The sequence below is a fragment of the Leucoraja erinacea genome, chromosome 29, assembly GCF_028641065.1.
Source record: "Leucoraja erinacea ecotype New England chromosome 29, Leri_hhj_1, whole genome shotgun sequence".
In the NCBI taxonomy this organism is placed as follows: domain Eukaryota; kingdom Metazoa; phylum Chordata; class Chondrichthyes; order Rajiformes; family Rajidae; genus Leucoraja; species Leucoraja erinaceus.
Genome location: NC_073405.1, coordinates 20,812,279 through 20,835,898, shown reverse-complemented (window position 1 = coordinate 20,835,898; position 23,620 = coordinate 20,812,279). Strand labels below are relative to the sequence as shown.

Here is a 23,620-nt window from a genome sequence, read left to right as displayed (position 1 = left end):
GAGCCACACAGTGTACAGAAGCACGATAAAGGGGATAACGTTTTGTGCAAGAAAAAGTCCAATTAAAGATAGTCTGAGGGTCTCCAATGGGGTAAATAGTAGCGCAGGACTATTCTCTGGTTGTTGGTAGAATGGTTCATTTTCACACTTCTATACATTGAATTGAGAGGAATGTGGGGGAGAATAAAATGGGGCTAAGTGTAGCATCAGCACTGAAACTTGTATTGGGAAATGAGTCTGTCAAACTGTCCAATGTTCAATGGAAGGGTATTTTGGAACAGTGATCAAAACTTTTAAGACAGTAATGAATAAGGTTAAGTCTGTATCTTGGGGAAAAAGGCACTAAATTGAGATATTGCAGTTTACAAAATTATTAGTTAGGAGCTTGAGAGAGTAATTTGGGAGCAGATATTATAGAGTAAGTCCACATCTGACGTGGGTGCCGTTTAAAGGCCAGTTGATCAACGTTCAGGACTGTCAAGTTCCAGTTAGGAAGAAGGATAAGGTCGGCAAGCTAAGGGAACCTTCAATGACCAAAGAGGTTCTAAATTTGGCCACAAAGTAAAAGGAAGTAAATATAAGGTTTGGAAAGATGAAATGAGACGGGGCTTCTGAGGAATATAAAGCAAACCGGCAGGAACTCAAGCGGGCAATTAGAAGGGCCCAAAGTGACCATGAAATGTCAGTGGTGAGGCAGATGGTAAAAAATAACCTAAGGCTTTTTACATGTACATACAAAAGAAAAGCGAAATCAAAGACAGGGTAAAAGCACTCCAGGATAATTGAAGGAATTTATGTTATGAATCTGAGAATGTAGGTGAAGTACCAAACAAGTGTACAAAATCATGAGAGGAATAGATCGGCTAGACGCACAGATTCTCTTGCCCAAAGTAAGGGAATCAAGAACCAGAGGACATAGGTTTAAGATGAGGGTGGAAATATTTAATAGGAACCTGAGGGGTAACTTTTTTACACAAATGGAGGTGGGTGTATGGAATGAGCTGCCTGAGGAGGTAGATTAAGAAACATAAGATCATAAGCTGTAGGAGCAGAATTAGGCCATTCGGCCCATCACGTCTACTCTGCCATTCAATCATGGCTGATCTATCTCTCCCTCCTAACCACAATTCTCCAGCCTTCTCCCCCCAGAACATTTAGACAAGTACATGGATAGGACAGGTTTAGAGCGAATTGGGCCAAATGCAAGCGGGTGGGACTATTGTAGAGGGAGGCATGTTGGCTGGTGAGGGGAAGTTGGGCTGGAGGGCCTGTTTCCCCTCTCGAAGATTCCATGACTACTTTGTATCTGTATTCACTAGGGAGAAGGATGTGAAAGGACAGAGAGCTCAGTGTGGGGGAGACGAATACACTTGGGGAGTTTGAGATCAAGGAGGAGGTGGTGTCGAAGCTCTTGAAGAGCAGCAAGGTGGATAAGCCCCCTGACGGGATCGATCCGAGTTTATTGAGGGAGGCAAGAGAGGAGAGGCGAAGGGTCAGTCCATCCAATGCCCAGCCTAAATTAATGTTTAATTGTTGTGAGAAGAGGAACATAAACTAAAATGTCACAACCAAAAAGAATTGCAAAATAGATACAGGAGCTAAAACCTCTGTAGAAGTCTAATTGGGAAATATGACCCTGCCCTGACCCATCATTTTCCAGATTAATATGTTGCTATTTAATTGTCTATGTACATTTTTTTTAAATCCCATGGGTCAGCGAGTTTTAAAACCAAAGACGTTGCCTCAGGAATAATCCTGCTTAATGGATAACGTATGGAACTGTAAACTTTGAGAGCTGGCAGGCAGATTAGATGGATCTGATTCGAGCTGATTGCCATTTTTGAATCAGTCGTTCACCATCCGCAGGCTTCCGAGACTCATCGGCAGAAACACAACCCCCAAGGTGACAATTTATAGACGTAGAGCTTTCCAGCAGTGGCTGGTGTATGCACGCAACGCTCCTGTGTAACCCAGGCCCATTCCATCCACTCACCCTGCACTTGTCCGCTGGTGGCAATGATAACAGAGTGCTGCTGTCCACCTCACCCATGAGGAATTCCGACACACTGCCAAAGAGGAAATCACAGTTAGAGCGCTCGGCAAACCTCAACGTGTACATCTCCATTTACTTTCAAAAGCAAAAGTCCCCTCTTGCACATTTTATTCTCATTCAGTTAGCTGGAATTCAGAAAGACACAGTTGAGGGAGGGGGGGGGGGGCACAATGGCGCAGCTGATAGAGCTGCTGCCTCTCAGAGCCAGAGACCCGGGTTCAATCCCGACCGTGAATGTTGTCTGTGTGGCATTTACACGCTTTCCCTGTGACCGCGTGGGTTTCCCTCTGGGTGCCCCGGTTTCCCCCCCAAAGACTGTGGGTTTGTAGGTTAATAAGCCTCTGTAAACATTGTCCAAAATGTGTAGGGAGTGGATGTGCAAGTGGAATAAGTGGCTGCTGTAAATTGCCTCCGGTGTGTGAGGAGTGGATGAAAAAATGGGGTAACACAGAACTATTGTGACAGGGTGATCGATGATCGGCATGGACTCGTGGGGCAAAGAGCCTGCATCCACGATGTACCTCTAAAACTAAAACTAAAACATTTGCTCCAAGGCTGACAGCATTGTTTCATGCAGAGTCATCAGGGAGCTACATCAGAACAGCTCCTGCTGACTTGCCCCTGAATCCTCCCATTCTGCTGTGGTAGATGCTTCTTCACTCAGCTACTTCCTCCGAGTCTAAAACAATTTAAGAAAAATGCAGATGCTGGAAATCTGAAACAAAATAAAAACGGAAAATGCTACAAAAACTCAACAGGTCAGGCAGCATCTGCGGAAAGAAAAACAATCAACGTTTTCGGTTTACAACCCTTCATTGGAGAGTTCTTTGGGACTTCTCAGCCCCAAAACGTTGACTGCTTTCTTTCCATAGATTGCAGATGTTTTCGTTTCAGATCTCCAGCATCAGCATGAGTGATTAAGTAATTCTAATCACTTAAAATTAGTGATTTAAGCCTATTTTTTTTATGTTGCCCAAGTGAATAATCTTCCATTCCAGTATTGTCTTCAGTGCCACACAATAAACCAAAGTCAAGGGCAAAATGCAAGGGGTTTAAGGACTCAAAGTGCCGGAGTAACTCAGTTTCTTGTTTCTTCCTGCAAAGGTTCAATGCTACCAAAGCAAAATAATGCAGATGCTGAAAATGTGAAACTCAATCATTCATTAACCTGAGATATTTCCCCTCACAGATGCTGCCTGACATGCTGGGTGTTTCCAGCATTTTCTGTTCACTTGCTACGACAGCAGTGTCAACAGTGAGATTATAATGGAAAGATCAAGCCATAGGAGGAGAGTCCAGGACCAGAGGGCACAGCCTCAGAATAAAGGGACATATCTTTAGAAGGGAGATGAGGAGGAAACAACAATGCTGCAGCCTGGTTCACGAGGTTAATTCCCGGGATGGCGGGACTGTCATATGATGAAAGAATGGAGCGACTGGGCTTGTATTCACTGGAATTTAGAATGATGAGAAGGGATCTTATAGAAACATACACAATTATTAAGGGATTGGACACACTAGATGCAGGAAACATGTTCCCGATGTTGGGGGAATCCAGAACCAGGGGCCACGGTTTAAGAATAAGGGATAGGCCATTTAGAACTGAGATGAGGAAAAACCTTTTCATACAGAGAGTTGTGAATCTGTGGAATTCTCTGCCTCAGAAGGCAGTGGAGGCTGATTCACTGGCTGCATTCAAAAGAGAGTTTGATAGAGCTCTTAGGGCTAGCGGAATCAAGGGATATGGGGAGAAGGCAGGAACGGGTTACTGATTGTGGATGATCAGCCATGATCACATTGAACGGCGGTGCTGACTCAAAGGGCCGAATGGCCTCCTCCTGCACCTATTGTCTATGTATTATCTATTGTATGTGTCTATGTAATGTTAACACCCAATATATGTTGAACTGATCTGTCAAATAGCTTTGGCTCCTCTATTATTCGACCTAGTGTACTCTAGTAATGGACATTGATAGACGGTGCTCAATTGCACCTCCCATAGCCATTCTTAATGGCCCCATGGTTGTTGGCAGGTGATGCAGCTGCATGGATCATAGCTCAACCTGGTCTGGTCTTCAGGTTCCCACTGTTGTCACCACCAGGGCATTTTCCTCAGGTGTTCATGTACAATGTCAACCCTGAATTTGTGGCCATACCGAGAAAAGGAACAGCTGCATTTCTGCACCATTTCCAAACACTTCAAGAGAGCGAGCACTCAGATAAAAAGCTGCACTCTTGTGGTGTATTTTATATCTACATCAGAACTGCTCAAGGAGCTTGGCATGTGAAGATGTACCTTTGCTATCGGGCCACTAAAACAGCTACCCTAATTTGCTCAGAGCAGCAAGGCGGACATACACAAGACACAAAGTTCTGGAGTAACTTAGTGGGTCAGGCAGCATCTCTGGAGAGCATGGATAGGCAAGGTTTCAGGTCAACCCAAAATGTCACCTTTCCATGTTCTCCAGAGATGCTGCCAGACCCGCTGAGTTACTCCAGCACTTTGCATCCTCTTGCAGAATGCCAGTTCCTCGTTTCAGCTAGGTGGGCCTGATCAGATAATATGTTTCAGCGACGTTTGCAGGGAGATAAATATTGATCAGGAGCCGGGAGTTGTTCCTCCACTCCTTCTCCAAGGGAATAGAGTTTAAAGCATAATTTGATGAGTTAACATTGGGAATGCTGTTAGCAGAACTGAGGCTTCTGCTAAAGAAAGTAATTCGAGTGAAGTGATCAAGTCAGAAAGGAAAGTAACCTTGGATTTGAGCTGTTCATGAACAAAGCACACTATGTTAGTTCAGAACATCGCTTTCCATGTAAAGTCTTTAAGCTACGCGAATCTTTGTCAGCAGAGTCTATTGAAAATAATTTGATTGCCTATAAAAAAGGAATTCGATTAATTTAAAAGAACTATGTAGAAACAAGGAACTGCAGATGCTGGTTTACAAAAAAAGACACAAACGCTAGTGTGACTCGTCAGCTCAGGCAAAATCTCTGGAGAATGCAGATAGGTGACGATTCGGGACATTTCTTCGAAGAAGGGTCCTGACCCAGAATATCACCTCTCCATGTTCTCTGAAAAAGAGCCACGTTCATTGTTATGGAGAAAGCGAGGATCAAGAGATTAAGTAGAGTCAGGGTGGCTTGTTTCTGCACTGAAACCTGAATGACTCAATCGCTTGCGTCAGAATCGGTTGTACTTCTTCATTATCAGTGGACACTTCGGTCAAGAGCTCAGTATTTCAATGCAAACATTGTGATCCGTTCTCATCACAATCTTAACACCAGAGAGGTACGATCCCAAGAGAGCTGCATATCTGGCTGTGTTTTTTACTTTGCGCACGACTTGAAGACCTCCCACATGCCTCATTGCATCTCCTCGTGCTTGACAACCAGCACTTGATAACCTGCCCACAAACTCCACTTCCTGCCTCCACGTCAATCATCAGATCTTACCAGCCACTTCCTGCAGCCAAATTGAAAACACAAAGTGTGCATTTGAACAAAGAAAAATTGTGCTTTTAAAAAATGCACCGTGGACAGGTTGGCAGCCGCTTACCTTTTGCAATAATGTCATCCCTCTCCATGCAACCTTGCTGCAACATTATTTCCTATCCATCACTCTGGTGAGTTCTTAGTGCAAGGCCCAATGGCTCAAGTGCATGTGGCTTCATTTTAATCAGGCTGTTCCTGAATGCGTCAGTAGGGTTATCCTCTCTAAGGGCCTGCCTCCTATCCAATCTGCAGATGGACCCAATGCAAGCATCAATCTTGTCTGCTAATATTAACCACACTTTGTCCTGAAGGCACTTCCTCTTGTTTACTTGCTCGCATCCGCTCCGACGGATTTTTTTGAATGTTATTTAAACGTTGAGCATTATTTGACTTGTGGGTGAACCTGCTGCCATGGGTTCAGGTCTCGTGGGGTAAAAATGCCCGGGTAGATTTAACAGCCAAAGTGACGAATGCCGAGTTGGACCAAAGTGTCGGGGTGGACCAGTCCGACAGGGGGAAGGAACAGAACGGGGGGTAAAAAAACGGCAATCATGTCATCGAGAGAAAAACAAAGTGCTGGAGGAACTCAGCAGACCAGGCAGCGTCTGTGGAGGGAGGAGGACAGACGATGTTGTGGGTTGTGATGTTCTTCAGACTGAAACCACAGATGCTTCCTCACTCCCCTGAGCGTCTCCAGCACTTCTTGTTTTTCTATATTGGGCTACCCTGTCTCCTTTCTGTACTTTTTTAGTCTCACCTTACAGGCAAGATGATATGGTCTGAAGAAGGTCTTGACCTGAAATGTCACCCATTCCTTCTCTCCAGAGATACTGCCTGTCCCGCTGAGTTACTCTGGCATTTTGTGTCTATCTATGATGATATGGTCGTATATTCCACACACACAAGCCACTCTCTGGATAAAGAAGGTTTGATTCTTGGTCTTGTGTGCCTCTTTGACAGACCTCCTTGCTTTCTACCCATTCCTTCCATACCACAATCTTACCTGTGGGTGCTTGGCATCCAAGATAATGTCGGCAGTGGCCAATATGGAGGCACAAAATGTCCCAGCCACACAGTCTAGTTTAGTTGGAGAGATACAGCACGGAAAGAGGCCCTTCGGCCCAGCGAGTCCGTGCTGACCAGCGATCCCCATACACTAGCACTATCCTACACACCAGGGACAATTTATAATTTTTATTGAAGTCAATTAACCTGCAAACCTGTATGTTAGTGAGATGTGGGAGGAAACCAGAGCAGCAGGGGAAAATCCACGAGGTCATGGGGAGAACGTACAAAACTCCATACACACGGCACCAGTAGCCAGGATTGAACCCGAGTTTCTGGCGCTGTAAGGCAGCAGCTTTACCGCTGCACCACCGTGCTGCTCGCACCACCATGCTGCCATGCCCCAAAAGACTCTGAGGCTATTATGCTGATGAGAGGCAGTCATGAGGCAGTCATGAGGCAGCTTTACTAACTTAGGGTTTCAATAGTCAAGCATGAAAGACTGGTTTCATTTCTTGCGTTCCGACTCTGTGCTCACTTTTTACCATGCATGCTAACACTACCTCTATCCAGACAAGTGACTGATATGCAGAAAGAAACTGCAAATGCTGGTATACACCAAAGATAGACACAAAGTGCTGTAGTAACTCAGCGGCTCAGGCAACATCTCTGGAGAATAAGGATGGGTGACATTTCGAGTCGGGACCCTTCCACAGGCCCAGTGTCTACCGAGGGAGGGTCCCGATATACTTACTTGCTGCTAAAGGCCACGGCCATTGTTTCAATTGCCTTCTCAAACTCCTTTTTATCATTTTCATTGTTGGATTCGTAATGGAAGCCTGAAGGAAAAAGAAACAAATGTGTTAATGGGGACTAACCCTGTGCAAAGCTTATACTACAAGCAGACTGATGCGCTTTAAGAGACAGACAGTAAATGTTCCCGTTTAATTCATGGTGGCGTCACACACGTGGCCATGCAGCGGTGCCTTTGTACATTAATTGCATTATCATTACACTCAAAGAAACCTTTTACTCCAAACCTTTCATCAATAATTATGCCTCAGATCATAGAGTCGTCGAGCACAGAACACACCCCTCGCTCCCTCTAACAAAATACTTCAGCAAAATGAGAAAAGCACATGGATGAGCAGGGAATGGAGGGAAGTGGATCATGTGCAGGCAGCGGAGATTACTTTAACATTGATCTCATGTTTGGGACAGACATTGTGGGCTGAAGGGCCTGTTCCTGTGCTGTACTGTTCTGTGAGGTAAAATCAGAATCTAAAGCACTGGAAAGGCTGGTTTAGTTTAGAGATACAGCGCGGAAACAGGTGTTTGCCTGACAGATCAGTGAGGTAAAAGCCCGTGGGATGCAGGGAACGTTACAGACTGGATCCAAATCAGAGTTGGTGGTAGGAATGGTTCTACTCCTGGAGTGGCTTAACAAGAGTCTTCTCTTTTACAGTTCAGAGTTTAGAATTTAGGGATACAGTGCGGAAACAGGCCCTTCAGCCCACCGAGTCCACACCGACCAGCGATTCCCGCACACTAACACTATCCTACACACATTAGGGACAACCCACGCAGCTCAGTGGATACATACAAATTCCGTACAGACAAGCACCCGTAGTCAGGATCGAACCCGGTCCTCTGGCCCTGTAAGACAGTAGCTATACCACTACACCACCATGTTGCACTGTGTTGTGACTGTTACCCCGGGCAGGGTTTCAATCCAACTCATGGGACTTAGAATACTTTTCTTTACTTTAGAGATACAGAGTGGAAGCAGGCCCTTCAGCCCACTGAGATAGCACGGACCAACAATCACCGTCCACACACACACACACACACACTATCCTACTAGATACACCAGATACACTATCCTACATCGGAGAGAAACACCAGCTTCTGCATCTGTGACTAAAGACATTTGGCCAGAATATCCTTTATTCTTCATTTATCCTTCTCCTACTGATTTCAGGACAGTTTTGGTTAAACGGTAACCGTTGGCATGTGAAGATTTTCAGAAATGAGTTTGGATTCTTGAGGCCAAGTTCAAATTGCACAAATTCTGAAGCAGCTGAGGAAGGAGGCTACAGCCACGAAGGTCTTGACTAAGTGTGACTTGGTCTATTCCTTTGGAATTTGCCTGCCTTCTCATCGTAACCTTTGATGCCCTTAATAAGCAACATGCTACATTTTGTCTGCTCCACTGCGAAATCTCCTCAAAGAACGCCTACTTTGAAGAACTCGACCTCTCTCCAACGGGGGTTGTGTGAGAAGCTCTCTCTGCGCTGCCCCACTGTGATTCCCACTTCTCTCCCACTCTACGATCATGTTCTAACCTGGACTCAGCACCGCAGCCACGTGGTTCCTTAACACAAACCTGCGTCACCATCTTGTGCCTCATGGCTTCCAGCTCCACTTCCAGGCCTCCCAGTTTGGCCAAACCAAATAACATTCAATACACCGCTTCTTGCAACAGTTCGCCTCCCGAAAGTTTGCATTCCTACACTCTCCGCCAACTTTCCCCCTCCCCCCCCCCCCACGCAATTAGTCTGAAGAAGGGTCTAAACTTAAAATGTCACCCATCCATGTTGTCCACAGATGCTGCCTGATCCGTTGAGTTACTCCAGCGCTTTGTGTCCTTTTGTGTAAACCACTGGGGCACTGATGACGTTGGCTTAACCCTTCTGAAGGCTGGGCACAACGGGTCCATTCCCCAGAGTACAAGGAAGGTTCATCGCCTACAGCCTCCTCGCAGAATGACTGTAACATTCCTGTGATCATATTCAGATAAAATGAAACAGGCACTGGAAACGCCAGCCTGAGACATCCCGGCACAATCTCACAGTGCGTGACTCTTGCAGAGTTCAGAGGCCCAGCATGTAACAATTCATTCATTCAATAATATAGTCTTCAGACTCCCCAGGATGTTGCCTGGGTGACACAGCAGAGCACCAGGTGAGGCTTCCCCCTCCCATCTCCATTGACCCCGGTTTGATCCTGCCCACCGGCGCTGTTTGTATCCAGGTGGGTTCCCCTCATGCACTCCAGTTCACTCCTACATCCTAGAGGCATCAATTAGTCACTGTAAACACTCGCATGTGTCAGCGGATGGTGGGGAATTCAAGGATAGTAATGGACATGAAAGAGCATCAGGGGGGGGGGGGGGGGGAGCTGAAGGTGTTGTGAGATTGATGGGATCATCAGACATTAGCACTAATTGCAGCAGCCAAATGTCACAAGAAAATATATGAATGAGTATTAGGATTATGTAGAGAATTCTTTACCTTTATCCTATTCCACTAAATTCCAATGAATTGGAGCGAAGTACAACATTTCGAAGACTTGGGGACAGATACATGGACGGGAAAAATTTAGAGGAATATGGATCAAATGGGGGGCAAATGGGAATAGCTTAGATGGGTGCTTGGTTGTCATCCACAGGCTGGAAATGGCGGAGGTCCAGGACAGAAAAGTTGGTATTGGAATGGGGAGTGGATATAACATGGTTGGCAACCAGGAGATAAAGCAGGCCTTGGTGGACCCAGCACTATTGTTCAGTGGAACTTCTGTCATACAAGCTGTGACTGGTTTCATTAGACACAAATTGCTGGAGTAACTCAGTGAATTGGGCAGCATCTGATCCTGCCTGTCCATCTGAGTTTATAATCTGCCTTGGTATAGAGGTATGGTATTGGTGTAGAATTTTGTTTCAGGTTTCCTGCAGCTGCAGTATTTTGTAAAGGCCGGGCTTCTTGTGGCCCAGCCCAGTCTCCTGTTGATGATGTGCACAGGACTAGACGATTTAATGGAACAATTTGGTTGAATATTATTCCTCTGTTACATGGGTTAGATGAAACTTGCTTCTGATTTGTTGTGGGTGCAGGTGGCGTGGGACAACGTTTCGCTGGTCACCACACCCAACCGTTCCGTTTACGGAGCACGATAGGATTAAACAGTCAGCCCTTGCCAGGAGAGTTTCATCATCATCTTCAATTGCAAACTGATGCTTTTTAGTTTAGTTTAGTTTAGAGATACAGCGCAGTAACAGGCCCTTCGGCCCACCGAGTCCGCGCCGACCAGCAATCCCCACTCACTAACACTATCCTACACACACTAGGGACAATTTACAATTATACCAAGCCAATTAACCTACAAACCTGTACGCCTTTGGAGTGCGGGAGGAAACCAGAGATCCCGGAGAAAACCCACGCAGGTAATGGGGAGGATGTACAAACTCCGTACTCGGGATCGAACCTGGGTCTCCGGTGCTGCATTCGTCGTAAGGCAGCAACTCTACCTCCACGTCACCGCGCCACCCCTATTTGATCTCAGTGTTTGATTTGAACCAGCTTCAAACGAGTCTGCTTCACCACCCCCATCCTCACAGAATGAATTTCTCAACAGGACATGTCCAAAGTACCACTAACGCTAGTGAATATACTGTGGTGTAGGAAGACTTTCCTGCAGTGCAGAGTCTGGCAGGTGCTGAATGCACTCATTGAAGACAACTTTCTACTGGCAACAACAATAATCTTTAATCTATAAAACACTGAAAATGTTCGAGTGGCACGGTGGCACAGCTGGTAGAGCTACTGCCTCACAGCACCAGAGTACACAGTTCATCCCTGACCTCGGGTGCTGTCTGTGTGCAGGTTGGCGAAAAACTCCACCGCTGCGCCACCGTGCGGCCCTTCCATGTGTCATAACCTATTTCCATGCTGTATCACTAAACTAAAGTAAACTAAGCTAAACACGGTCCTCTGCCTGTGGCAAGCAGTTAGAGTTCACCTTTTACTCAGTGGCATTTGAACTTCTGACCTCTGGACATCTACAATCCACCTGTATTCTCCCCGAAGGCTGAGATGACAAGTGCTGAACAATGAAGATTCCCCTCATTAAATCTCCCCTTTAAGTAGGTGCGACAGCTTGGAATCCCCCGGATGTTTACTTTGTGAATCCCAGGTTAATAGCAGCCGAGTGCCCCTTCAGTTGTACCTTTCACTTTGGAAATCAACGTCCCCGCGGCCGTGAGCGTCTCCACGGTGTTCAGCAGTGGATATTTGTTGATGACCAGCCGCAGGATCCTCAGCACCTCCCCGAGACACTCGTGGGCCACTGGTCGCCGCGTCTCGGTTTTCTCTGGAAGGGAAAGACAACCCAAAGTTAGCGATGAACGGCAAGAAAAATGGCTGCACAAGGAACTGCAGATGCTGGTTTACCACAAATAGACACAAAGTGCTAGTAACGCTGGAGCATCTCTGGAGAACTAAGTTCTAGAGTAACTCTGGAGCATCTCTGGAGAACATGGATGCGAGACGTCTTGGGTGGCAACCCTCCTTAGCTCATTTCACTTAGATCCCACGAGCATGCGACTCCATGTGGCAAGCGCGACCTAACGCGGTCGCTTGAGCCATACGGCCTCGCGGGGCCGGTCCCACTTCGATCGCCGGAGCCGTATGGAGTTGTGCGGGGCTGGTCCCGACATCGCGCGGGGCTCCGAAAAACTGACCGTGTTCAAAAATTCCGCGTGGCAACGGCCTGCCGGCCCGCAGCTGTCTCGACGCCGTACGTCACGCGCGAACTTCTCGCGGATTTCGCTCGAACTTCATGTCACTCACTCGACCGCCGTGCGGCCCCCGCTTCTGGTTTGGTCGCGCTCGCCGCATGCAGTCGCATGCTCGTGGGACAGGACCGTAAGCGTGGAGACAGGACCTTCTGCCTACCCAGTCCACACCAACCAATGATCACACATACAATAGTTCTATCCTACACATAAGGGACAATTTACAGAACCCAATTAGCCTTCAAACCTGCACGTCTTTGCAATGTGAAAGGAAACCGGAGCACCCAGAGAAAACCCATGCGGTCATATGGAGAACGTACAGACACCATACAGCCAGCACCTGTGGTCAGGATCAAACCTGGGTCTCTGGCGCTGTAAAACATCAACTCTACTGCTGTACCATTGTGGCACCCCAGTGGACAATGTAAAATAATGATAAATGGAAAGTGCTGGAAATGCTCAGAAGGTCAATCAGCAACTGTGGAGATACTAGAGACTGAACATGCTGGGGACTGGAGCAATAAACTGAGCTGCTAGATAAACTCAGCAGTCAGGCAGCATCTGTCGAGGCGAAGGCAGTGTTGTTGACACGTCAGGTTGAGTCATCTATGGAGACTGTAACGGAGTTGACGTATCAGGTTAATGCTAATTCTTGAGATGGGCCAACAAGCCAAATGATTAAATGTTTCTCTGTCAATCAACACTGCCAGACCTGCTGAATGTTTCTGCATTTTCTCTTTCCTTTTCTATACAAATGCATGTTATTGTAACTTGCAGCAGGTGTTGATAACCCTTTTAAATGCGGGGAAAACATGCTGACTTTTGTGTTTTCCAACAAATGGTTCACTTTTATTGCTTAAAAGGGGCGGCACGCAGTGCAAGCAGTCAAGATGCTTCTCCAACAATCCCAACTTCTCCACTCTAAACCCGACAGCTGAATTCCCTCATCCCAGGGTTTGTTCCAGTAAATCTCTTCTCCACCGTCTCCAGCACCTTCCCCTCCGCTCTCTCTGACGTTCTCGAATGCTGCAGTCCCTGTTCCACTAAGTATGGACAGATCACTTTCATATTCCACCTGGGTCGGCTCCAGGCGTTGACCAGTCGAGGAAGAAAGACCTGCAGTTAGTTATGTGGCATATTCACATCTTCCAGACAGCTCATGGCAATGTCTGCTACAGTGCAGACCCTCTTAATTATCCTGCCTGAAACTACGGCACCTCCCTGAAACTAACAATGCAGGTGAGAGTGGGCCTTCTCACAAAAACACCCTCCTGCATTAATTATACCTGTGTTTAAGAAGGAACTGCAGATGCTGGAAAATCGAAGGTACACAAAAATGCTGGCGAAAATCAGCGGGTGCAGCAGCATCTATGGATTGAAGGAAATAGGCTACGTTTCGGGCCGAAACCCTTGGGCTCTGTGTTGCATCATCTGTAGTTGCAGGGGAAGGTACCTGGGGAGGGGGTGGTTTGGGTGGGAAAGGATGAGTTAACCAAGGGAGTTGCGGAGGGAACTGTCTCTGCAGAAAGCGGAAAGGAGTGGTGATGGGAAGATGTGACTAGCGGTCTAACCATTCTGGAAAATCTTTTTGACCAAATAATTAGATTTATCAAAGCTGAAAATAAACCTTCTTCAGACCGTATTTCAGGCCAGCAAGCACAGAGTGCATTGAAAGTGTCTGTTTCTGTGCTGGATGGCGAGCTCACTGTGAGAATTTGCAGAAAGAAGTCACACCTGTTGGATGTAGACCGCTGGGTGCCAACATTTTGCAATTATCGGATATGTTCCCCATTCAGCTGCTAATAACATTGGGCAGGAATTTGCCTTCCAGGCGCTGCTTCAAGCTGCTATCCAATTGTTGTTGCATTGAACTGTCTTTGGTCAATTTAACATAATTATCTTACACTTACTCGAACGTGAAACAGTTCCGATCCTGTGGCTACAACCCTGCTCTCATTAACATCTTAATCTCGGGCCTCCGGTGAAATGAGTGGGTGTGTACTCAGCACAATTACTGTAATTCACATCGACTTTGGAGTTTCACAGAAGAAAAATAAATGTAACAAATGGGCATTTCTTAGTTTGACGGAAGGAACTGCAGATGCTGGTTTAAACCAAAGATAGACACAAAATGCTGGAGTAACTCAACGAGACATGCAGCATCTCGACCTGAAACATCACCCATTCCTTCTCTCCAGAGATGCTGCCTGTCCCACTGAGTTACTCAAGCAGTTTGTGTCCATTATCGGCAGTTCTTAGTTTGAGGGAAGGGTCTCGTCCCGAAACGTTGCCTATTTCCTTCGCTCCATAGATGCTGCCTCACCTGCTGAGTTTCTCCAGCATTTTTGTCTACCTTAGTTTGAGAGCGTTAGTTTAAATAATTATGTTTTAACATTGACTGGGCAGCCCCAAATGCTCAGTAGTGGCAGGTGCTAAGCTGGTGGTCTTTAAGGCAGCATTTGCAGAACTGAGTTTAGTTTATTGTCTCATGTACCGAGGGACAGTGAAATGCTTTTTTAACCTGCTAATCAGTCAGTGAAAAGACAATACATGATTACAATCGAGCCATCCACAGTGCACAGATACATGATGAAGGGAATTACGTGAATAATGTTTTGTACAAGATAAACCCCAGTAAAGTCCGATCCAAGATCGTCTGAGGGTCTCCAATGAGGTAGATAGTAGTTCAGGACTGCTCTCTAGTTGTTGGTAGGATGGTGTAGTTCTGTGATAACAGCTGGGAAGCAACTGTCCCTGAATCTGGAGGCGTGCGTTTTCACACTTCTATATCTTTTGCCCGATGGGAGAGGGGAGAAGAGGGAGTGACCAGGGTGCGACTCATCCTTGATTATGCTGCTGGCCTTGCCGAGGCAGCGTGAGAAGTAAATGGAGTCAATGGAAAGGAGGTTGGTTTGTATGATGGTCTGGGCTGCCTCCACAATTCTCCGCAATTTCCTGCTGTCTTGGATGGAGCTGTTCTCAAACCAAGCTGTGATGCATCCCGATAAAATACTTTCTACGGCACATGTCTACGGAACTGCATAGTTCTCACGTGTTTTTAACCGGTGAAGGTATTTTCCCAGACTTTCTTTGCGCTTGGGACAAAACTCGGGACCTTGATTCCAAAAGTCTTACCGCTTTAACCTTTGCCATGACTCGTGATGGGAATCCTTCTTCTCAGCTTTCCCCCGCTGAGAATCCCAGCAAAAAATGGAGTCAAGAGTGTTTTATTGTCATATGTCGCAAAACAGAACAATGAAATTCTTACTTGCAACATGAAGTACAAACTCCGTGCAGACAGCACCTGCAGTCAGGATTGAACCTGGGCCCCTGGTGCTGTAAGGCAACAACTCTACCACTGTGCCACCCCAGTGCCCATTCTAATATTTCTCAGGGTAGCTTTGAAATCGAGCTGCGGATTTTTCCATGTGACTGAGCAATCGGGCTGTGGTTTGATATCTTATGTGTAATAAGGGTTTTGCTCCAGCACTGCACAGGGATGTTAGCAAACATCTTTGTTTATGGAGAGGGACTGGCCCCGATGCCATTCTGACTCAGACGGCTGGGTCTGGAGGTGTGTAAAAGCAGCCTTGATCAGGACCATTAGTGTTCATCCGCCACCCACCCTGCCCACGTGCCTGAAACATTGGAGCATTTGCTGCTGTCCTCTCGTTAGAGAGTGCCCACCTTATTGAAATTAGTCTGGGCACTTTGACTTGTGACTCTTCTTCATAGCAGTTTTATTTCCCCATTCCAGTACCTCACATGTGACGAGGTCATCGCAGCAACGTGGGGCTATTTCTATTATTTAACAGAAACTCCGTCGAAAGGTCACAATTTACGACCTTTGTGAATACTGTAACTACCCTATCAGGCAGAAGTACAGAAGTTTTAAAATGCCTACCTTCAGATTCAAGGACAGAGGCATGAGGGAGGAGCTGGCCAAGGTCAATTGGAAAGTGATCTGAGCAGGAATGACAGTGGAACAGCGATGGCAGGCATTTCGGCGAACAATTCGTAAAGATGCAGGATGTTTTCATTCCAAAGAGGAAGAAAGATTCTAATGGGAGAATGAGGCAACCGTGACTGACAAGGGAAGTCAAAGACAACATAAAACTGAAAGAGGAGGCGTATAACATTGCAAAGATTAGTGCAATGCTGGAGGATTGGGAAGCCTTTAAAAACCAACAGAAGGTGTAACTAAAAAGACAATAAAGGGAGAAAAGATGAATCACGAAAGTAAGCTAGCCAATAATATAAAAGAGGATAACAAAAGTTTCTTAACGTATGTAAAGAGTAAGAAAGGGTGGGCGTTGGACCTCTGGAAAATGACGATGGAGCAGTGATAATGAGGAATAAAGAAATAGCTGAGGAATTCAGACTGCAAAAGGATCCTGACCCAAAACATCGTCTGTCCATTTCCCTCCACTGATGCTGCCTGACCCGATGAGTTCCTCCAGCTCTTTATTTTTTGCTCCAGATCCCAGCACCTGCAGTCCCTGTGTCCCTAGATTTGGCTGTTAGTCGACACTAGGTTTCTGATCGCCTGTGAACACCTTCAGTGAGTGATCCCGTAGTCGAGTGCATTTTTCAACGCACAGCCATCTATCTGCGCAACGTAGCAAAACCATTCCAAAGCATTTGCAAAAACAGACAAGAGCAGTACAATATTTTAAAAACTGCATTTGTACGATGCCTTTCACAGATGCAGGAGGTCCCAAGGAAAAAGCTACTTTTGAAACTGCTGTAACTTCAGAAATGCAACAACCAATTCCCAAACATGACCATGAAATAGGCAGCCAGATCATCTGTTTAAGGTGGCTATTCAGTGGTATCTTGTTGGACAGGGCATTGGGATGAATTCCCCAATACTGTATTGACTTGAATGCCTTTGGACAAATCATTGCACACACAGGTCGGTATTTTGAATAAATTGTTAAACAGGGGCAATCACCTATTTTCTCGAGCCATTGTGTAACAGACTCTCTTGGACAGTTTAGAAGAATGGAGGAGATTCTCTCTGGCGCTCTCTGCCTATAATTTGTCTCTTAACCGAGGCAACTATAAAGAACCTGATTAATACACAAAAGGACGCAAAGTGCTGGAGTAACTCAGCAGGTCAGGCAGCGTCTCTGGAGAGCGGGGCCAGGTGACGTTTCGGGAGTCTGGTCCCGACCCGAAACGTCACCTATCCATCTTCTCCAGAGATGCTGCTTCACCCGCTGAATTACTCCAGCAGTTTGTGTCCTTTTCATGTAACTGCAATCAGGCTGTGCACAACGCAGCTGCTGACGTTTCCCGCCTTACACCTGTGACTACACTTCAAAATACTTGGCGCTTTCATTGACATACCTGATGTGTTCCTGCAGCCCCTTTCAGAACAAGCCTCTCGATGTTTTCCTCATTAACTACACTTCTGCACCGATATGACCTTGAAAAATACAAAGTGATTCCTCAAAATTCAATTCCAACTTCAATCCTTTAGCTCCAGCCAGTGAACTTTCGCACTGATGTACCCCAGACCATCACATAAACCAACCTCCCTTCCATTGACTCCATCTGCATCTAATGCTGACTCAGCACAGCCAGCAGGATAATCAAGGACAAGTCTCACCCTCAGGTCGAGAAGTTTGAAATCGCACACCTCCAGATTCAGAGATAGTTTCTTCCCAGCTATTACCAGGCAACTGAACCATCCTCTCACCAACTATAGAGCAGTCCTGAGCTGCCATCCACCTCATTGGAGATCTTTGGACTACCTTTATTCAGACCTTACTGACTTTATCTCGCATTAAACGTTATTCCCTTTATCCTGTATCTGTACACTGGGGACGGCTTGATTGCAATCATGCGTTGTCTTTTCAATGACTGGATAGCAGGCAATAGAAAAGCTTTTCAAAATACCTCGAAACTCGTGACAACAATAAACTAAACTAAACTAAATTGACGAAGAGTCACGGCCAGGATCATAACCTATCCATGTTCTCCAGAGATGCTGCCTGACCCACTGAGTTACTCCTGTCCTTACTTTGTGTTCTTTTTTTATAGACTAGCAGTCTGGAGTTCCTCGTTCTTCTTTAAAGCAAGTTCGCTAATTCAATAAGCAACAATTACACGTTTTGAAATATCTAAAAATAAGCACATTCCTTCCATGACATCGACAAAAAGTACAGGGTACTGCCGTTTTAACTTTACCAGGGGACTGACTGTCTTGTGAGTCCCCACAGAATTTGACACTTCATGCACACATCAGGGGCAGCAGCTCACCAGGAAATGCATCCTGTGTTTAAGAGTTCTCTGCAAGGAAAGTGAGTGTAGGTCTTACCCCATGTAGCATGGAGCCAAGAAGGTTGTTTCTCTTCTTCAGGGTCATTCAGTAATAAGTTAACCACATCGCACAGGCACATGTTCACACGAGCGAGCCACTGCACGGCTGACACACCAATCCTGATCAATGCCACTAAGACTGAGGAACGGAGACCGGGTCTGTGCAGGAATCTGGAGCCACTGCTCTTTGTTCAATGTTCGCAGCTATAAGATCTTTGGTTCGCAGAACAGCCGAGGAGAGGTGAAGCTTTGCATGCTGGACTTGCCTGGAGCAACACCCTCTGCAGGCTAATGTGTTGGGCATAACGAGGACAGGAAGGAGATAACTGGCTCCTGGCTTCTTAAAAAAAGTTCACCTCATTAAAATGCAGGTGACAGGAAAGTAAAACAAGCAGCTGGAACTGAAGATGGACACAAAAGGCTGGAGTAACTCAGCGGGTCAGGCAGCATCTCCAGAGAAAAGGAACAGGTGATGTTTCAGGTCAAGACCCTTCTTCAGACTGTAGCTAACACTGCAGCTGATAAATCTATAGGAATCTGTGTATGTTCAAACAACTTAGAAAGCAGCAGTCATACTCTTTTAATTCTTCAGTCGGTCATATTTGTTGTATTTGCCGCCTGGTGGGGTGAAAGGTAAGGACTAGGGGGACTCTGCCCTTGTTGCGAGTGCGGGGATGGGGAGAGAGAGCAGTGTTGCGGGGTTGCGGTTAATTCTTTGCTGACCAAACTTCTGTTTCAACACACTTTCCAAAAATACAAGTGAGCACAATAGATTATCCTAAATTTGCTTCATATCTCTCAACTTCAGCTCCAGCCATCAGCTTTACAGCAAGTTTGCTCATTTAAGAATAAGCAACAATGAGAGTCACATTTGCTGCAGTTTCTATCCAGTTAGCTTCACCCACTTATCACTGTCTTCTGGTTAAGTCTGCAAGGCTTGCAAATAACTGCAATGGTCTTCCGGTATATCACAAAAATAGACACAACGTGCTGGAGTAACTCAGCGGGCCAGGCAGCATCACTGGAGAAAAAGGATGGGTAATGCTTCGGGCTGGGACCCTTCTTCAGACCCTTCTTCCAGTTTATCACCATGTTTTGAAGTTTGAGGAAGAGTGCCGACCCAAAACAACGTCGCCTTGCCATATCTTGCAGAGATGCTGCCGGACCCGCTGAGTTACTCCAGTGCTTTGTGTCTTTGCTTCAAAGTTCCGCCGTTTGTTTCCAAATGACTCCATGACATTCTGGTTCCACCAAGATGCAGTACGGAACGCCACAGGAGATCCTCTTTCCCTCTGGCTATCAGAGTGTACAACTCCTCCCCATTCTGTCATGGGGTAGACTGACTCTCCCCCCCCCCAATCTTTGCACATCCCCAATCCTTTCTGTTCATCACGTTAATTTCATGTTTCATGTAACTTGTGTTTTGTGACCGTTGCCAGACCAATTTCCCTCCTGGGATAAATAAAGTTCTATCATGCCATATCATATCGTATCGACCTCGCCCTTCTCTATCTCATTCAGATAACCAAATCCACCATTTCTGGTTTCTAGATCGCCCTTTCAGCTGCCTAGGGTCGCTCACCTTAGTCAGGGTGGAGTTTGCCTCAGTGGGCTGGCACTGCACATCTCTAAAGGCAATAAAAACATTGTATTCTCTCCATATCTCAGCTTGTGGGAAAGCAGAACAACAAGCTTCCAAAGCAAAACGTGCGGCAGGGTGGGGCAGCGGGTAGAGTTGCTGCCTTACAGGGCCAGAGACCCAGGTTCAATCCTGACTATGGGTGCTGCCTGTATGGAGTTTGTACCTTCTCCCCGTGACCTGTGTGGGGTTTTTCCGGGTTCTCCGGTTTCTTCCCACACACCAAAGACATACAGGTTTGTAGGCTAATTGGCTTGGTACAAAATGTAAATGGTCCCTCGTGTGTGTTGGATAGCGTTAGTGCGCGGGGATCGCTGGTCGGTGCGGACTCTGTGGGCCAAAGGGCCAGTTTCCACGCTGTATCTCTAAACAATACAAAACAAAACACAAAGTGACAGAAGAACTCAGCGGCAGGCAGCATTGGTCATGGATAGGCGACATTTCAGGTCATAAAACATTGTCCATTTCACTTCACAAATGCTGCCTGACCCACGGAGTTCCTCCAGCACTTTGTGGTTTGCTCAAGATTCCAACATCTGTAGCTCCTTGAGACTCCAATACATGAGTTTATCTCGGAGCCATGTTCGACACAGACAATGTGGGCCGAAGGGCCAGCTCCAGTGCTGTCCTGTTCATTGTTCTTTGTTCTATGTTTCCAAAGTGTCACCTCGTGAGTCCACGTTCACAGCCTCCGTCTGTTCATGTGTTGAGTTCAGGGATGCCGGACCATCCCAAGTTCGATCAGGTGCCAATCCTCAACAATTCAACATTATGCATTTTGAACCATGTGGCCAGCACAGTGGCACAGCTTGTAGACCCACTGGCTCACAGCGCCAGAGACTCAGGTTCAATCCTGGCTTCAGGATCTTTCTGCGTGGAGTGTGCAAGCTCTCCTCCAGGTGTTCTGTTTCTCACAAAGACGCGTGGGTTGGTCGGTCATTCAGAGAAAATAACTTAAATTAACAGTGTCAACAAAACAACCTTCCTGGTATTAAATTCGTTACTTTTATGTTAACCCTGTTTAGGGACTTGCGCACACAATCCTAAACTGGCATCCCAGTATGGGACTGAGGCACTGGTGCACTGATGCACTCTAGCCTTTTATACCAGATATACAGAACTGAATTTCAGCGGTGGTGAGTATTGAATGTTGCTGCAACTGTTCTGCCTATTTAGAGCAGTCATTGAGCCTGTGATTCTGGAAATCCTAAGTAATAGGAGCAGGGTAACAACATATCCACTCGTTAGCCCGCTCAGATCTTCGGCAAGATCACAGTCAATCCATCCTTCCTCCTCTATTTCTCCATAACCCCTGCGTACCTGGCAGTGTGTTTGTGCAAAATAAGGTGGCTGGTGCCCATTTAACTTGCTCAAACCTCAGGGAGGGAGGGAGGGGGCGAGAGGAGGGGCGAGGGAGGAGGGAGAGGGAGGGAGGGAGGGAGGGAGGGAGGGAGGGGGGAGGGAGGGAGGGAGAGAGAGGCGGAGAGCGAGGAGGGGAGGGGGGGACGGGGAAAGAGGGAGTGAGAGGGAGGGGGGAGGGGGGGGGAGGGAGGGGGGGGAGGGAGGGAGGGAGGGAGGGAGGGAGGGAGGGTAGAGGCCTAGAAAAAAATAATACAAAGTACTTGAACTTTTGAACTTGCTCCTTATGAAAAGCCTCAGAGGAAAAACAAGGATCTAGTTAACGCGCATTAATGCCGTGTTTTTTGTTATACTGTTTGAACCTGTGTCATCTTCTTGCTCACCCTATTGGCATGTTAACTCATCCATTCTGAGACAAATTAATTAACTGGCATTCAACTGCAAATCCATCCTGGTTCTTATATAAACACTCGCTTGTCCCGTTTGCTGGGAACCCTCGCCCTTTAGCTTCCTAAAGCTGTGCATGTGAAACAGACGGGGTGCGAAGGTTTAGGTTTACGTTTATTATTGCCACATGTACTGAGGTACAGTGAAAAGTGTTGTCTTGCATGTTATCCAATCGAATACATAATTCCATAATGTATTAAGAAGGAACTGCAGATGCTGGTTTATACCAAAGATATACACAAAATGCGAGAGTAACTAGGCAGCATATCTGGAGAAAATGGATAGGTGAGGTTTCGAGTCAGCACCATTCTTCAGAGAATACTATACTCAAATGCAATTAAGCCAGACTCAAGTACAATAGGCAGGGCAAAGGGAAAGATACAGATGGCCAAATATAGTTCTCAGCACTGTAGTACAACAGTTCCAGAGGCAAAGTTGAATGTCCATATTGGGGTAGAGGAGAATCGGTCAGTACCCTGGGTTAAGGAAGGACCGTTCAGAAGAAGGATCTGAAGAAGGGTCCTGACCCGAAACGTCACCTGTCCAGTCCCTCCACAGATGCTGCCTGACCCGCTGAGTTTCTCTGGCACTTTGTTTAATGACTCAATATTCCAGCATCTGGAGGTCCTTGCGTCGAGACAGTAATGAGACAACAAACCATCCCTCAGGGCAGTCGTGAGCCTTTGGAACTCTCTTCCTCAAAGTTTGGGAAGGGGGGGGGGGGGGGGGGGGGGGGGGGGGGAGAGAGGGGGGTGGCAGCAGGGAATTTGAATATGATAAGCAAGGAAAGGGAGGGGGGGGGGGGGGGGAGAAATGACTACAATCAGATCAGGCCATGTCTGATTAAATAGAGGAGCGGGCTCAAGGAGCAGTTTCCAGTCCACAGGAGTCAACCAGATGAGCTTTAATGCCGGTTTCATGTTTCATGGTCACTGTAATCAGGGCTGGATGTAGGCAATGAATCCCATTGCTCTGCGGGTGATCAGTTTGTATCATTAGTCTAAGCCTCTCTGTTACTGTAGGCTCACCTCGGCACCAAAACGACTTTCCGTCTGGCCAGCTCCTGGGACATTTTTCCTCACTGTTCAGTAAAGTAAGGATTATCACAATTACAAGGGGGAACGGGGTATCATGGGTTCAAGTCTCCTGTGATCCACTGCGTTTGAGAGGGTTTAACAGCATATTGCATTGAATTGATGCAATAGTGAATATACAGAAAGACATACCCTGACTCTATTTACGGTACATTTTATTAATAAAGACCCTTTGGGGAAAATATAGCAGCAGGTTGTTATCTAATTATACAACTACCTGAAAGAACAGAAGATGCTCTAGTTTAACATCTCATATGAAAGTTAGGATACGATACGATAGAACTTTATTTATCCCAGGAGGGAAGTTGATCTGCCATGATGTTACTGTTGGCAATACTGCACTCCCTTGGTACTGCAATGCTTGGACTTTGGGGTCAAGTCTATAGAGCGGAAATTGAAATCACAATTTACTGATGCACAGGCAAGGCATCAGTTACTGCCCAATGGTTTTACTCTCAGAAGATAAGACACAAAATGCTGGGGTAACTCAGCGGGACAGGCAGTATCTCTGGAGAGAAAGAATGGGTGATGTTTTGGGTCAAGAACCTTCTTCAGACCCTTCTTGACCCGAAACGTCACCCATTCCTTCTCTCCAGAGATACTGCCTGTCCCGCTGAGTTACTCCAGCA

At 46.5% G+C, this 23,620-nt stretch overlaps 1 protein-coding gene across 1 annotated transcript in view; it reads right to left on the bottom strand.

Moving 5' to 3' along the window:
• LOC129711304 (rho GTPase-activating protein 45-like) overlaps positions 1-23,620 on the bottom strand; it is a 128,484-nt gene that overhangs the window by 37,804 nt on the left and 67,060 nt on the right. The window contains exons 3-5 of the mRNA XM_055658863.1: positions 11,558-11,701; positions 7,308-7,392; positions 1,994-2,066 (exon numbers count right to left, since the gene is read on the bottom strand). Coding sequence (XP_055514838.1) covers positions 1,994-2,066; positions 7,308-7,392; positions 11,558-11,701 — 302 coding nt within the window. The remainder of the gene's footprint in view (positions 1-1,993; positions 2,067-7,307; positions 7,393-11,557; positions 11,702-23,620) is intronic.